The sequence below is a fragment of the Mus caroli genome, unplaced genomic scaffold (genome assembly GCF_978045245.1).
Source record: "Mus caroli unplaced genomic scaffold, Mus_caroli_1 scaffold_9, whole genome shotgun sequence".
Taxonomy (NCBI): Eukaryota; Metazoa; Chordata; class Mammalia; order Rodentia; family Muridae; genus Mus; species Mus caroli.
This window is the reverse complement of record NW_028227264.1, coordinates 73,213,209-73,227,693: the sequence shown is the minus strand read 5'-3', so window position 1 is coordinate 73,227,693 and position 14,485 is coordinate 73,213,209. Positions and strand designations below refer to the sequence as shown.

The 14,485-nt window shown below is 49.0% G+C and overlaps 1 protein-coding gene across 5 annotated transcripts in view; it reads left to right on the top strand.

The window, feature by feature from the left end:
* Window positions 1-4,491, top strand: part of Rsph14 (radial spoke head 14 homolog) — a 75,811-nt gene extending 71,320 nt beyond the window's left edge. For all 5 annotated transcript variants that reach the window (XM_085842879.1, XM_029482927.2, XM_021174093.3 and 2 more), the window contains exons 5-7: window positions 327-552; window positions 2,364-2,500; window positions 4,193-4,491. In XM_085842879.1, coding sequence (XP_085699005.1) covers window positions 327-552; window positions 2,364-2,500; window positions 4,193-4,434 — 605 coding nt within the window. In that variant the 3' untranslated portion in view covers window positions 4,435-4,491. The remainder of the gene's footprint in view (window positions 1-326; window positions 553-2,363; window positions 2,501-4,192) is intronic.
* Window positions 4,492-14,485: the final 9,994 nt, after the last annotated feature.

Sequence of the window (14,485 nt, the reverse complement as noted above, 5' to 3'; positions counted from 1 at the left end):
AAAAAACCCCCACATAAACCTTTAGGGATAGTTTATGTCCGATCCACAACAGTATGGAAGACTGGGGGTCTCTGTATGCCTGGATCTGCCCCAGTGAGTTGCAGCTTCTCATGGCCACTATACCCATCTACCTTCGATGCCCGTCCCCCACCCCCACCCCGGGCCAGAGCACAGGTAGCAAAGATTTCTATCCTTCTCAGGGATCGTTTTCTCAGGTCTAACTCTAGACTCACTGCATCTGTAATCTCCCACCCATTCCCCGATTCTGTCCTCTCCTAGACAGGGCAGGGGGAAAAGGAGCCTCAATGCCTCTTCCTGCCGTGCAGGGGCCCAGGGTATCGTCCAGAGTGGCCTGATCCCCTCGCTGGTACGGAAGCTGCAGAAGGAGGAGGACCATATTCAGGAGATCATCTTGGACACTCTGGCGCTGTGCCTTCAGGAGGACGCCACCGAGGCCCTAGAGAGCCAAGCCGTGCCCTGTTTTAAGGAGAAGCTCCTTAGCAAAAACTCCGAAATCCGCAGCAAAGCCGCCCGGGCGCTCATTGCCATCAGGTGAGGTCTGCTCTGTGTTGGCTCTGTGTTGGCTCGAGGAGCCACCTCCTTGAGTTTCTGCTGAGGGTTGGAGAAGGCCACCGAACTTGCTCCTGGCCTATCGGTAGATCAGCCAGTGGGGCTTCGCCTAGCCATGCCTGTCACAGGACATGCACCCAGGCAGCCTTTGTCTAACTCCCTTGTGTCCTGGGGAAAGAGGTCACTAGGTCTGAAGAGTGTCCTTTCCAGTAAGCGTGACCCGTGGCGTCTGGCCTGAGATTGTCCTGTATCCCAGGAACTCTCTCTCACTCCCATCCCGGACAAACCTAGCTAACTGGTCACCTCTCTGTGAGGAAGACAAGCAGATGAACTCCATCGATAATAATGACTGCCGGTGGTAACTAGGTATGCAAACACTCCAGGCATCACCAGTAAAGTCAACAGTTTGACAATTGTTAAGGAAGGGGACTCCTGCCTTTAGAGGTGGGAAAAACGAAAGCATGAAACCTAGTCACTTGCTTGACTTTCACGTAGGATCGCAGTCTAAACCCTGGCCTGAAGACTGAGGGAGCACAGAACATCTCAACAATTAGTCCTGTGTCCCAGGGGAACACTTTGCCCTTGTCCACATCCCCTCAGAGCGAGGGGGAGGGAAGGCCTTGCTATCCTCTAAGTCCTAGCTTTCCTTCTATCTGGTATTTCTGGTGGGCCTGACCCAGGGCTTGGGATGCTAGTTCCGAATGTTTATTATTCTGCACATTCCCAGACCCACCCATCTATTAGGTCTTTGCCTGGAGATCCCCATCCAGTGAATCTCTGGGCAGAGTATAGATTCTGCCCAGCTCCTCTGGTCTCTCCCATCAACCCGTGTCCCTCACCACCCCTTACCATTTTGTGTCCCCCACAATGGGGGATGCAGACCAAGGGCTAGATCACATGCTCCTAAAGCCTCTCGTCCTGAGGCAGCTAAATCATCTCTTTCTTCTGTGTCTGGACTAGTACTGGCCTTGAGTCATTGAGTAGATAAGCTCAGGACAGCCCTGCAGGTAGACCTAGGACTTCACGTCCTTGATAAATGGCCTCAGGGTAGAGACCAACCTAGAAAGCCAATAGCATCACAGTATCCCAGAGAAGTGGCTGCCAGAACTGTTTCCTAAACAGCGTTCCCATAAAATACCTATGTGTTTGAGGTGTTAAAAAGTTCTGCAAAATGAGAGTCCTGTGGGCAGTGAAGCAAGCAAGCTTCAGCCCAGCTGAAGTCTGTTGGTTGGGCTGTTTGTGCACTGCGATATTACCATGGGAGGAGAGTCTCCTGGCCAGAAAAACCCTCTCTTTTGGGGGAGGGGATAATGCTGGTCCCCCCATGGTTGAGAAACTCTTGGGCAGTTCATCACTCTCATTTACAGGACTTTCTACAATGCTGGAATGGAGAGGTTAGGCCCTCACCTGCTGTGGCTCAGCATAAGGCTGCACCCTGCTGTGTGGAGCAGCTCTGTTCTTCCCTAGTGAGGAGTCCAAACTCGGGTGGAGCCGAACAGCCTTGCTGTGGGTCACACCCTTGAGGGTCTTTCTCTTCCATAACGTTGAAGCCAAGATGAGCATGTCTTCATTTACAAGCAAGGCTTAGAATGAAGCTCACTTCCCTCTGGGCCTCTTTATCTCTTTCCCCAGCAAGATATTCCCATGCTGGTGTTCTTCAGTGCCTTGGTCATGGCTAGTCCCAGCATGGCTAGTCCAGGACTACCAGTAAGAGTCCCGACACAGGTCCTATCTCTACGTGTGTCCTGGGACATTCCTAGGCCTTAGCTCCATTTGTCCTCTCTCTATCCCAGCATCCCGTTGGATGGCAAGAATCAGGTGTGGAAGAATGATGTCATTCCCATCCTGGTGACTCTGTTGTCAGACACAGATGAGGAGGTGAAGGCGAATGCCGCCGGAGCTCTGATGCACGCAACAGTGACCACTGAAGGTAAGGCCAGGGTGCCCTGTGGGTTCCCGAGGCTGGGTAGGTGCAGGCAGGAGGGACGAGTGGGTTCCCCTAGCTTGTCTGCAGCCACAGTGAGCTTTCCAGATGTATCTTCCTCATGTCAGGGGTCAAGTAGTGACCTCTCAGGCCTCAAGGCTCCATCCAAATCCACTTTTGATTTATTATCAAAGTCCTTTTGAGGTTTGGTCCAAATTCCAGTCCTCACTCATTTTCCGGGACACAGTGGACTGCCAGCGACTTCTCACAAGCCGCTCACATCAGGACCTCTGCCTCTCAACATCAAGCCCTTTCTTTGGCCTAAAGATGTCACCTCAGGGTCAGGTCTCTTATGAACCATGATCAAGTAGTTTGGTGTCTATGATTCTCTTATTCCTGGGTCTAAGTAGATCCTAGAACTCGTGATTATATATATAGTGTAGGTGTGTGTGTATGTATGCACTATGCGGTGTTGGGAACAGAACTTAAGTCCTTTGTGAGAGCAACACCTTACTCTTCACCTCTGATCCATCTCTTCATTCTTACTTCTATGTGTTTCTTGATCAAAACTATTTATATCAAGTTGTGGGAAATATATATATATATATATATATATATATATATATATATATATATATATCATCCCCTTAACCTCCAAGGCCAGGATTCCTAGTCAGGCAGAGGCTGAGCCACCCAACCAATGGCCAAGGGGAGAGACTAACATAGTCTCCACACCTGACAGATGAGGTGGGACATTCTCCTGTCTTCCCCCTCACAAAATCTGAAAGCCATCTGGCATTCCTGAATGGTCCACCCTCTGTGCTTTCTGTTTCCTCTCCGTTTCCTGACGACTCTGTGGGTCTCAGCTTTGTAATCAGTACGTTTCAGAGTTTCCCAAAGATAGAGAGGCCCCCAGAAGCTCCCCCCTGGACCCTAGTAGTAGAATTTGAGTCATGTAGGAGGAGAACTTGTAGTTTTCTCAGAGTCTGGAGTTTCTTTCCATCATTTATCCTCACCGAGGGAATTCGACTGTGTGTGTCGAGCAGGGTACCCCATGTGTCTCCACATTGTAGGTTACCTCTGCCCAAGCTTATGAGGGAGGACTTGGAAGGCCAGGAACCCATTGGACCTCAGCCAATGACTAGAGACACAGAGACCAGGACGTATGGCTCTGTCATCCATTCCCAGATGGGTGTCTGAGTCTTTACCCTGTATCAGACCCTGAGCTGGATGATGGAGGAGAGAGGTCTTGGCTCTACAGTTGTCAGGAGAGGCAGAATTGTGATGGATGTGTTAGCGTTTGGGGCATAGGGCAAGTGCCCAGCCTCCTCTAAGGGCATCTTGAAGGCTCTACTATTACCTGCACCTTTGTGCCTACCATATGTGCTTTGTACCCGGTGCAGAGCAATTGCCCAATACATACCCGACACATAAACATGTGGTTGTTTTGTTTTTTGTTTTTCCCTTTTAAAAATACTGTGCATGCTGTCTTATGAAGACTGATTGCAGGATAGGGGACTGAATAAGCAGAGGAAGAAGGAGATGCTCTGTGGAAGAGTGTCGCAAAAAATGTGGGGGAGGGGAGTGGAGAAGAGGGTGGGTATAGGTGGCATTGCTCCTAAGACATCCCCAGCAGAACAGTGGGAGACAGCCCCTTTAGTGTGGATGTGTGGGGAACCCAGTGTCTGTGGCCCACAGGAAAATATGCAGCTCTGGATGCCAATGCTATCGAACCACTCCTGGAGTTGCTTTGCACCAACTCCAAGACCAAGGTGTGTCTGAATGCCACAAAAGCCCTCACCATGCTGGCTGAAGCCCCTGAGGGCCGTAAGTTATTGCTGTCCCATGTTCCCACCTTCCGTTACCTCCTGGCGCATAAAAACGAGGCCATACAGCGAGCAGCAGAAGTAGCCATCAAAGTGATTGAGTGGAAGCCATGACTTCCGTTTCAGCCAGCCCCCGTGGGCTATGTCTAGGCCTGAATAAATGAGTGGAATCTCCTCATGCTTGGTTTCCCGTGCCGCCTCGTGTTCCTGGAGCAATGTCACAGCCTCCTCCTGCCAAAGAAGAAACACAGACCCAGAAGGACCTGGTTCTGAAAAGTACACGTCCACCCCACAATGGGAAGTGGGAGGAGATAGATAACCCTACACAAAGTGCTTATAGAAAGCAAGACCGAACCTTCCAGGGAGAAGGGTGGGAGTTAGATTGGGGGTTGGAGAGACCGGTGGGGGTTGGACCAGGCACCGGGCCAAACTGAGGACCATTTTGCTGAGAATTTTCATGCATGGTTTTCCTTATAGGAAGACCCGGTGCAGTGATCAGCTGGGGAAGTGGTCAGGCCGATCGGTTAATTTATGCTCATCTAGTTATGCCTGAACAGGCAAGTTATGGATGCCCTGGTTTATTAATGAGCTAGCATGTCCAGCTTCTGTCAGGGGAGCTATAGGAATAGAGTGGGACCTCAAAGCAGAACCTTAGTCTGGGACTAAGCTGGGCTCCTAGTCTTGTCCCCCGGAGCCTGTTGAAGCTCTGACCTCAGCAGTGGGAACTCATTTTGTGAGGATATCTCAGAGTCAATCTTTATCAAAACCATGACCCAAGTAAGCTACTCCTCACTGTCCTTTCAAGGAGCTTCGGGGACCCTCATGGTTGTCAGGAAAAACCCAGAGAAGTGTGTGTGTGACCTGGAATTTAAAAGATCAACTTAAGTCGGCCCTCTCATACCAGAGGGGACTGGCTGCTGGACCCAAGTGGCATTCCAGTTACAATCATCCTATTTGGAAAACCAGGCTGCATAAAAGGAAACGATTCCCCTTCGGGAAAGCCGGGCCTCCAGGATCCCCATTACCTGTGTTCAGATCCTTCTTCCACCCGTGCAAGCTGACTCTGCTCCTACCATGGGGTCCAGTCAAGGTCAGCAACACCCTCCCTTTGTGTATGGGGTTGATCTTTACTCTGGAACCCTCTCTGGTAACATGACCCCATGTGCTGGTTTGGATGCTGACCACTTTCTCCACATCATCCACCCTGCATGGCTGTGCACCCCCCCCATTCCTTTTCAAGCTGGGTATGACTTCTGTTTCCTCTGCCTCAAAACACTGTCTCTAATTCCAGTCTGTTATAAGTGCCAGTCCCTTATGTCCAACAGAAAACTCTACCCCTGAATGTCTCTAGGCAACAGCGAACAGCCGTCCTTCAGAAAATGCTTCAGAAAACAGAGGAGGGAAGAACATTTTTCAGCCCCTTCTGTAACAATGCCTGCGACTCTTGTCCCTACATCACAAAGAGACCACAAGAAAACTGTGGACCCATATGTCTCCTGAACAGAGACATGAAGCCATAGCAAACAATTAGCAAAGCGAATACAGCTACACAGTAAAAGTATTACAATATCAGGGAGGACCCAGGAAGGGATATGAGAAAGAAGTCAATGTATAAAAAAAAATCAGAAAAATTATTCCACAAAATCCAATACCCTTTTATCGTTAAAAGCAAACAGACAACAAGCAAGCAAGCAAGCAAGCAAACCAAACAAACAGAATAACAACAAAATGTTAACAGTCTAGAAATAGAGGAAGGCTTTCTCTCTCTACACAATAAAGGATACATATAAAAATGCAAGGGCTAGAGTCACAATGACTACTTATTCCTTGAAATAAGGAATGAGACAAGGACTTCTGCTTTTGCTACTTTGGTTTAGCCTCGTACTGGAGGTTGTAGCCAGGGCTTGTAGACAAGAAAAGAAATAAGGCACATAAAGATATTTTTTAAATGAGCAAATAATTTCTATTCACCAATCATACCATCAATATAAGAAAACATTTAAAAACTATTAGAACTGCCAAGTTCAGCATTGTGGTGGCGCACATATACAGTTGATTGTATTTCTGTACACTGGCAGTGGACCATAGGAAAATGGAGCTAAGGCATTTTTACTTACAGTAGCATCAAAGGATAAAAATAAGAAAGATACATATGTGCAGGCCAGTGCTTTTTTTTTGACACAAGCTGGAATCATCTGTGAAGAGGGAGCCTCAAGTGAAAGAATGCCTTCACAGGAGTGACCTATGGGAAGGCCTGTAGGACATTTTTATTATTTATTTATTTATTGATTGATTTGGGAAGATCCAACTTACTGGGAGCAATTTCACCGGAGGCTGGTGGTTCAGGATGACATAAGGAAGCAGTCTAAGTAAACCATGAGGAGCAAGCAGCACTCTTCTATGGCCTCTTATTCAGTTCCTGCCCATAGGTTCCTGCTCTGTGTTCCTGTAGATTCTTCCCTGGATTACAAGCTGTAAGCAGAAATCAACCCTTCCCTCACTAAGTTGGTTTGGTCATGGTGTTTTTAGCACAGCAGTAGAAACCCTAAGACCTAACCTAATAAGAGAAACACAAGACCTATGCACTGAAAACCAACTGTAGTTAAAAGGCGTTCAACACTCAAACAAATAGAAAGAGAGCCCATGCTTGTATGTAGGTCAGCAACTTGATGCTGTCTGGCAGTAACACACTCATGCAGCTCATGCTATGTGTTGGGAACAGAGACCGTGTTTACCCAGGCCTGTTCTTTCTCCACTGCAGACTATTCTACAATGGATGTCATTTTTTTCACTACTACTCTCATGCTAGACAGTCACCCTGGACCCTCTTTGATTTTTTTTTTTTAATGGATTGTCAACAAGGTCTAGAACCACCTAGGAGGAATTCTCCCAGCACACCTATGCAGGATCTAGATTAGCTTAGCCTCTGCGCATTCCCGTGAAGAGGGTCATTTTGGTTGGTTAATTCAGTTGGATGGAGCCGCCTTAAAAGTATGTTTGGTACAATTCCTTGAGCTTGACTCCTGGGCTGAATAAAACGTAGAAATCTAGCTGAGCGTGGACATTCCTCACTCCCCTTTTTGATTGTGGGTACAATGTGACCAGCTACCACAAGTTACTTTCACGGTAGTCTCCAGGCTATGGTGGATGGTAGCTTCGAATTAGAAGCCAAAATGAACTCTCCCTGAAGTTGCTTCTACTAGGTATTTTTCTCTCAGCAATAGGGAAGGTAACTAAGCCCCCCCTCCCTCCAAAGTTCTTCTCTTTGCCTTTATCCAAGACTCCTAGAGGGCGTTCCCACCACCCGTTCATCTTCCAGGCAGCATTCGGGAGATAGGATCTTATCACTTCCCCGATCTAACTCCAGAGGTCTTAGAATTCCCAAGCACACAGAGCTTTCTGGTCGGTTTTCACCCATTGTCCTTGTTTGGACACCTTCAAATACGCCTTTCACTCCTGCCCCAAGCCTTACACAGTTCCTTCTCTTACTACAAACTGACTCCTCCTTCCAGGACTCTAAATCAGGGTGGGACACCCTGCTGGGTATTCCCATGGTGTGCAGGATTCCTGGTGTGTAAACCACTGGACTCTGCCTGCCTTGGGATGGCTTGGTTCCTTTGCTGGAGCCTCAGTGTTTCTTCCTGTGATGTGCAGTTAGGCAGACCCTCTGCTAAGTGGTTCTACACCTTCAAAGTGGAAATGTACTTATGATGGGCTTGAAACCAGCGTATGAAATGAAAGCCATGGCCACTCTTCCCTCTCCACAGGCTATAATCTTTCCCCTCGCCCACCAGCAGTTCTTATAAACTTTGTTCATAGCTATTTCTTTGGGGGGAATACCAAAACAGCAGTGGTTACACAGTAAAATCCACAAACCATCAGATGAAGAATTAAGGAAAGGAGAAGGGGTCTGGCTCTTTGAGTGTGCTTTGAGAGTGTGATTTTCATGATGCTGGGAACTATTTTTTTAAGTACTGTGGCATTTATTTTGGTCTAAGGAAGAGGGAGGAGGAGGAGGAAGAGGAGGAGGAGGAGGAGGAGGAGGAATAGGAAGAGGAGGTAGTGTTAGGTAGTCTCTGTAGAGACAGCCCATGAAGGTCTATACCTGATGACTGGCTTAATACCAGACAGGGAAGAGCTCACAGTTGCTTTTTCTACCTGCCCTCCAGAAATCAGTGCAGGAGACGATAGTCAGTAGTGAATAGTGGGGATGACCAATTCAACTGTAGCCCCAGGCCAATCTCTGGCCCACGCAGGAGCTGGAATTTCCACCCAGGTGGCAGCTGTTGCCCCTGTTCTGAGGTCATTTTTCTTCGGCACTGGGCCCAGCACCAGCACCTGCGAGTCAGGGCCCCCAGCAGGGGTAGAGCTGGGCTCACAGCAGACATCTTTGACAGCAGGACAACCTTCCAAGGATGAGACAACAGAGCAGCAGAGGGTGAGGTATAGGAAAATAAAAACCCCAATAGTCTGGTAAACACAAGCAAAAAAGAACCAAACACATCAGGGATTTTAGAAAGCCAAAATTAAATTTAAAGCGAAAGTCGTTGCTTATGAAGTAGAGCCATTTGGAGAAGATGACTCATTCCGGGCGAGGAACAGATGTTCTCATTTGCATAGTCTCCTTAATCGTGAATGGACTTTGCTCTGTCCCCCGTGCACTCACAGTCCGCAGCTGGTGGTGCTTGCAGGGCACCAAGGGAGTGTCTTCATTAGTGTAGTCCCTGGCCCCACATTGTTGGGGGCCCTTGGGAAAAAAAACAAAAACCAAAACACTTCATCCCCATCACAATGAGGGAATCTGGGAAAGGCAGCGTCCCCAACTCCTCACTCCAACTAGGCTGTGCGAGGCACAGTAGACACAGCCAACAACTGTGAACACAAACAGCACCTCCTTCAGGCAATGACCACTCCCCAGAGTGTCACCCCCCCTCTTTAATCTTTCATGTCCTTGGTCACTGCCACCTTTCTGACTTGACTGGGGCTAGGACCTCTGCATCTCCCAATATTCTCTGAGTTCTCTTTAGTCACCTCAGCCCTCTCAGTGGCCATCTGTTGCCAAAATCCTGTCCTGGGGGCGTTGAGGGGACATCAGCAACATCTACCTCTTCTAAGGTGCCAGTGACAGACCCAGCCATTGATCCGCCAAGTTGGAACCTAGGAGCTCATTGGGCTTCACTGCAGAGCCCAGCTGAGGGGTCACTTACAGAGATCTGGATATTTGTCCTGAGGTTTCTATCACACTGATAAAACACGATGAGCAAAAGTGGCCTGGGGAGGAAAGGGTTTATTTCAGCTTTCCGATTGTGGTCCAGAAAGTCACGGCAGGAACTTGATGCAGGTTCCTGGACGTAGGAAATGAAGGGGTCACGGAGGAGTGATGCTTACTAAATTCTTACAGGTTGCCCACCCTGCCTCTTTACATCATCCAGGACCACCTGCCCAGGTGAGCCGGGACCAACCACACCAATCATTAATCAAGAACATGTTCCATAGATTTGTCCACAGTCTTCGTTAGTAGGGGCATTTTCTCAAGTGAGGTTCCCTCTTCTCAAATGGCCCAAGCTCTTGTTGAGGTAGGACATTACCCAGTACAGTATCCTTTCCTCTCAACAGGCTGTGCCTGTAAAGCCTTTACCCATCATGCATGAGGGCTTCTCCATAGCTGGATAGATGGAGTACCCACCAGTCTCTCCTGGCCTATACAATCTAGCTCTCCTCCAAGGACCACATGTGGTTAGGGCAGCACCTGTATACAACAGGTGATAGAAGCTGGACACTCAGGTGAGGGTCCTGTGAAGTAGCCAGAGAGCCAGTGGCAAGGGGCACACAGCTGGACTCCTTAAGATGGTGATCGCTTAGCTAGTAGGATAGTCACTGTCTTACTCAGGGTTTGCATTCCTGCACAAAACATCATGACCAAGAAGCAAGTTGGAGAGGAAAGGGTTTATTCAGCTTACACTTCTGACATTGCTGTTCATCATCAAAGGAAGACAGGGCTGGAACTCAAGCAGGTCAGGAAGCAGGAGCTGATGCAGAGGCCATGGAGGGATGTTTCTTACTGGTTTGCTTCCCCTAACTTACTCAGTTTGCTTTCCTATAGAACCCAAGACTCCCAGTCCAGGGATGGCACCACCCACAATGGGTTAGGCCCTCTCCCCTTGATCACTAATTGAGAAAGTGCCTTACAGCTTGATCTCATGGAGGCATTTCCTCAAGGGAGACTCCTTTCTCTGTGATAACTCCAGCTTGCATCAAGTTGACACATGAAACCAGCCAGTACACTCACTCACAATAACTTGGGGTCAGTCATGTGTCAAGGCCACAGAACAGGAGATAGGACATTCAGAGGCAGGTCTCTAGGTCTCTCTAAACATAACTGAAAGAGAGGGAACATATGAAGTCATGGGGCACACAAGCCTTGACCCAGAAGGGAGGGACTGAGAGAGAAACATCTTCATAGTTGGGTAATGAAGTCCCACAGACTCACCCTTAAGGGAGAAACAGTGCATGCTGGAGGCTGAGTGGGGGACAAGGGAAATAGGTGAATTCATGGTTGGAGGAGGGGCAACGCTGTACTCCCCGTCCGTCCCTCCAACTGGACACACCTCAGGGGCACAGCCTGCCCCTGTTTTGCTCTTGTTTGTCATAGCATCCCAATAGAGAACTGCATTTCCTCTTCCACACCTCGCTCTGCAGCTCCCCTGTCATCTCTGCTTGGATACTGAAGCACCGGGTATTGCTGGGTGACCCATAAGAGCCTGAGTTCTCCTCTTCCTTTTATGATGACTCTGTCCTTTTCCTCTTTGTAGATGTTTCAGATGGGCATCCTTGTGCCTCCTAGCCACAATTGATGAGATATAGCCAGTGTGTTCTTGCCACACTGTTGCAATGTCCTGGGCCTGTCTCTATCAGACCAGAACATGTGTGCCTGCTTCTCTGGGTGTTCTCTTTAGTAACTTCTAGGCCATGTCTTCTCCCAGGAAACCCTAGTCCTCTGCTTGGCCACTGATGACAACTGCAGACACCAGGGCTATGGAGAACCATCCTATGGCTATCCAGAAGGGGAGCCTAGTAACTTCAGAAGGCTGTCATTCCTTTCTCTGGGACTCCTAACTGGAGCTGCTCATCACCCCAGAGTCTGTCTGCACTGATGGTGCTGGCTAACCCCTCAGAACCTGTGCTGGCCAGCTTTAGCACCATGATAAGCTCTATCCCACTACATTGGGTCCAGCCACTGCCTAGAATGTGATCTCTCCTGGGAATAGGGTCCTGCTGGGTGACAAGACAACTCCATTACAATCAGAGCTGATTGTGCTGTGACACCTGATGTCTCCCGAGTCCATGTCTCCTGCCCCCTGTCCCTGCAACGGAGGGTGAGAGGCCTCAGGGACAGTGGAACTGTCAGCCAGAGACAGAGTGGCCTCCATTTCAAGGTGGAGGAGATCTGTAGCCAAGGAGGACCAGTCAGTGACAAAGTTATTTCATATCTCGGCTGAAAGTCCTGATCCCCAGCTGTGCGGAGGTTTCTGTTCTTAAACACCCATGACATCACTGTATCACGCAGTGTCCAGGAGTAGAGGCATTAGAGCTGGTACCAAAAAGTCATGTAGTGATTCAACCACAGCCCAAAGGCGCAGCTATTTCACCTACCAGTTAATGCTGTATGATTTGGCTGTTCTCAGGGGCTGAGTGCACATTTTGGGGATTGTGTTCTTTACAGATTGCTCATTGGTTACCTGAATGCTAAGTGCCCCAGGCTCCCTGATTGACTACTCAGATTGTAATGATACCATCTTGGCCATGCCTGGCACATTGTGGGCACAGAGAGGCCCAATTTTACCCACTCAGAGGAGAGCTGATCGTGGAGGATATTGTGTCTCTTGTTCTCAGGAGAGGTGACTCACTCCACAGAAATCCACAGCAGGGGAAAAATTGAAATAGGTCTTGAGAAGGTGCCCCCCCCCTCCCAGGTCTCTTTAGACCCAGAATTTATATTTCTATCTCAGGGTTACTGATGCTAACATGAAATACCGTGGGCCAAAGCAAGTTGATGAGGAAAGAGTTTATTCAGCTCTCACTTCCCATACCATAGTCTATCACTGAAGGAAGTCAGGGCAGGAACTCAGGGACAGGGACGTGTTGGCGTGAGCTGTGAGACAGAGATCATGGAGAAATGATGCTTTTACTGGCTTGCTCCTCATGGCTTGTTCTGCCTGCTTCTTATAGGACCCAAGTCGATGAGCCCAGATACGGCTCCACCCATAATGAGCTGGGCCCTCCCCCATCAATCACTAATGCGCTACAAGTTTGCCTACAGTCCATTCTTAAAGAGGTATTTTCTCCACCCTGGCTCCTTACTCTCCAAGGACTCTAGCCTGGGTCAAGTTAACATAAAACTCACCAATGTGAGACCACAGAATTTCACCTTCTTCTATAGTCTCCTTCCTTCTCCTTCCTTCTCTCCTTCAAATGCATAGCCTCTCCCCAACTACGCCACAGGCTCAAGTGTAATCTTGTTAGAGCCCTTTATCCTGTGTTTGCGTCAGGGCCAGTGAGAGGCTCAGGTCACTGGCCCCCATGACCTTAGATGCTCCTTTTCTGACCCCCACCTACTAAGCTTCTCTCAGGGACACGTTGTTGCTTTTTGTTTGGATTGATGGTGCTCTGTTAGGTGAAATTGTTCACACCTCTCTTTCTGCCCATACATCCCTGTTCTCTCTTGCAGAGGGCTATCTCCCACCTCCTTCTCATTTGGCGTCCTGCCTTACCCCCTCTCCCTCCCCACCCCCAAGCCACATCACCAGGTTGCTCTGCTGGGGCCACAGTATATCTTCATAAGGCTAAACATGATACCTGAATCTTGGGTCTTGTTCTAGTGTGGGTTTTACTGCTGTGAACAGACATCATGACCAAGGCAACTCCTATAAGGATGACATTTAATTGAGGCTGGCTTACAGGTTCAGAGGTTCAGTCCATTATCATCATCCAGGCAGGCATGGCAGCATCCAGGCAGGCATGGTGCAGGGGGAGCTGAGAGTTCATCATCTTCATCTGAAGGCTGCTAAGAGAAGACTGGCTACCAGGCAGTTAGGAGGAGGGTCTCTAAGCCCATGCCCACAGTGACACACCTACTCCAACAAGGCCACGCCCACTCCATCAAGGCCACACCCTCTCCACAAGGCCACACCCACTTCAACAAGGTCATACCTCCTAATAGTGCTACTCCCTGGGCCAAACACCCCCAAACCACCATAGATCTCAATCTTCTTTCCCTATTAGTGCTTGCCTGTGTGGATCTCCCGATCTTCTGAAATATTTTTAAAATACCACACGCTCATGCCTTTCCTGATCTATTGCTGGGTGCCTCCTCATCACTTGGTTTTTCCGTGCTTTGGTCCAACCTCCCCATCCCGAACTTGCTTCCGAGTCCACCCAGTGTACCAGCTGCCCTCTACCACATCCCTCCCTGGATGTTTACATCCTCACAGTTTCTTGTACGCTACAACGGCCCCGGGAAACGTCATGGAGAAATGGAAGCCAGAGCTACCATCTGGAAGACTGTTTCTGAGGGTGAGAGTGGTAGGGAAACTGGCTGCCCAGGCCACATGTCACCTCAGAGAACTCTACACAGCACTGATTCCCGGGGATTGTGACTATTCCATTTTACCCGACTGTGCTGGGAGGATGGGAATCCCACTTAATCTCTGGATTCACAGTAGCCATTTCCTCTCTGCTGTTATGTAAACTCCAGAAGAAGCCTAGGAGCTGGGGCGTGGAGACCTAGTCACGATCGGTCTAGCACCACGGCTCGCAGATGGAACTGTGCTCATTGTATGACATTTTGAGATGAAAGTTTTTGTTGGTTTTCCCTTTCCTTGCCTCTACCATTTCTTTACTCTCTTGTGCCTGTTCATCTCCACAATCCCGCTTTTGCCTTCCAGGTCACATAAGCACAACTCCCCCCTCCCCCATCCTTCCTCACCATCTCTCTCTTTATCTGCCCCCCTCCCCATGGTCTGCACACACACACACACACACACACACACACACACACACACACACACACACACACAAGCTAAGCTCTGCCCTGGAGAGAGAACATGCAGTATTTGTCTGAGTATGGGTTATCTAGCTTAATATAATACATTCAGATTCACCTCTT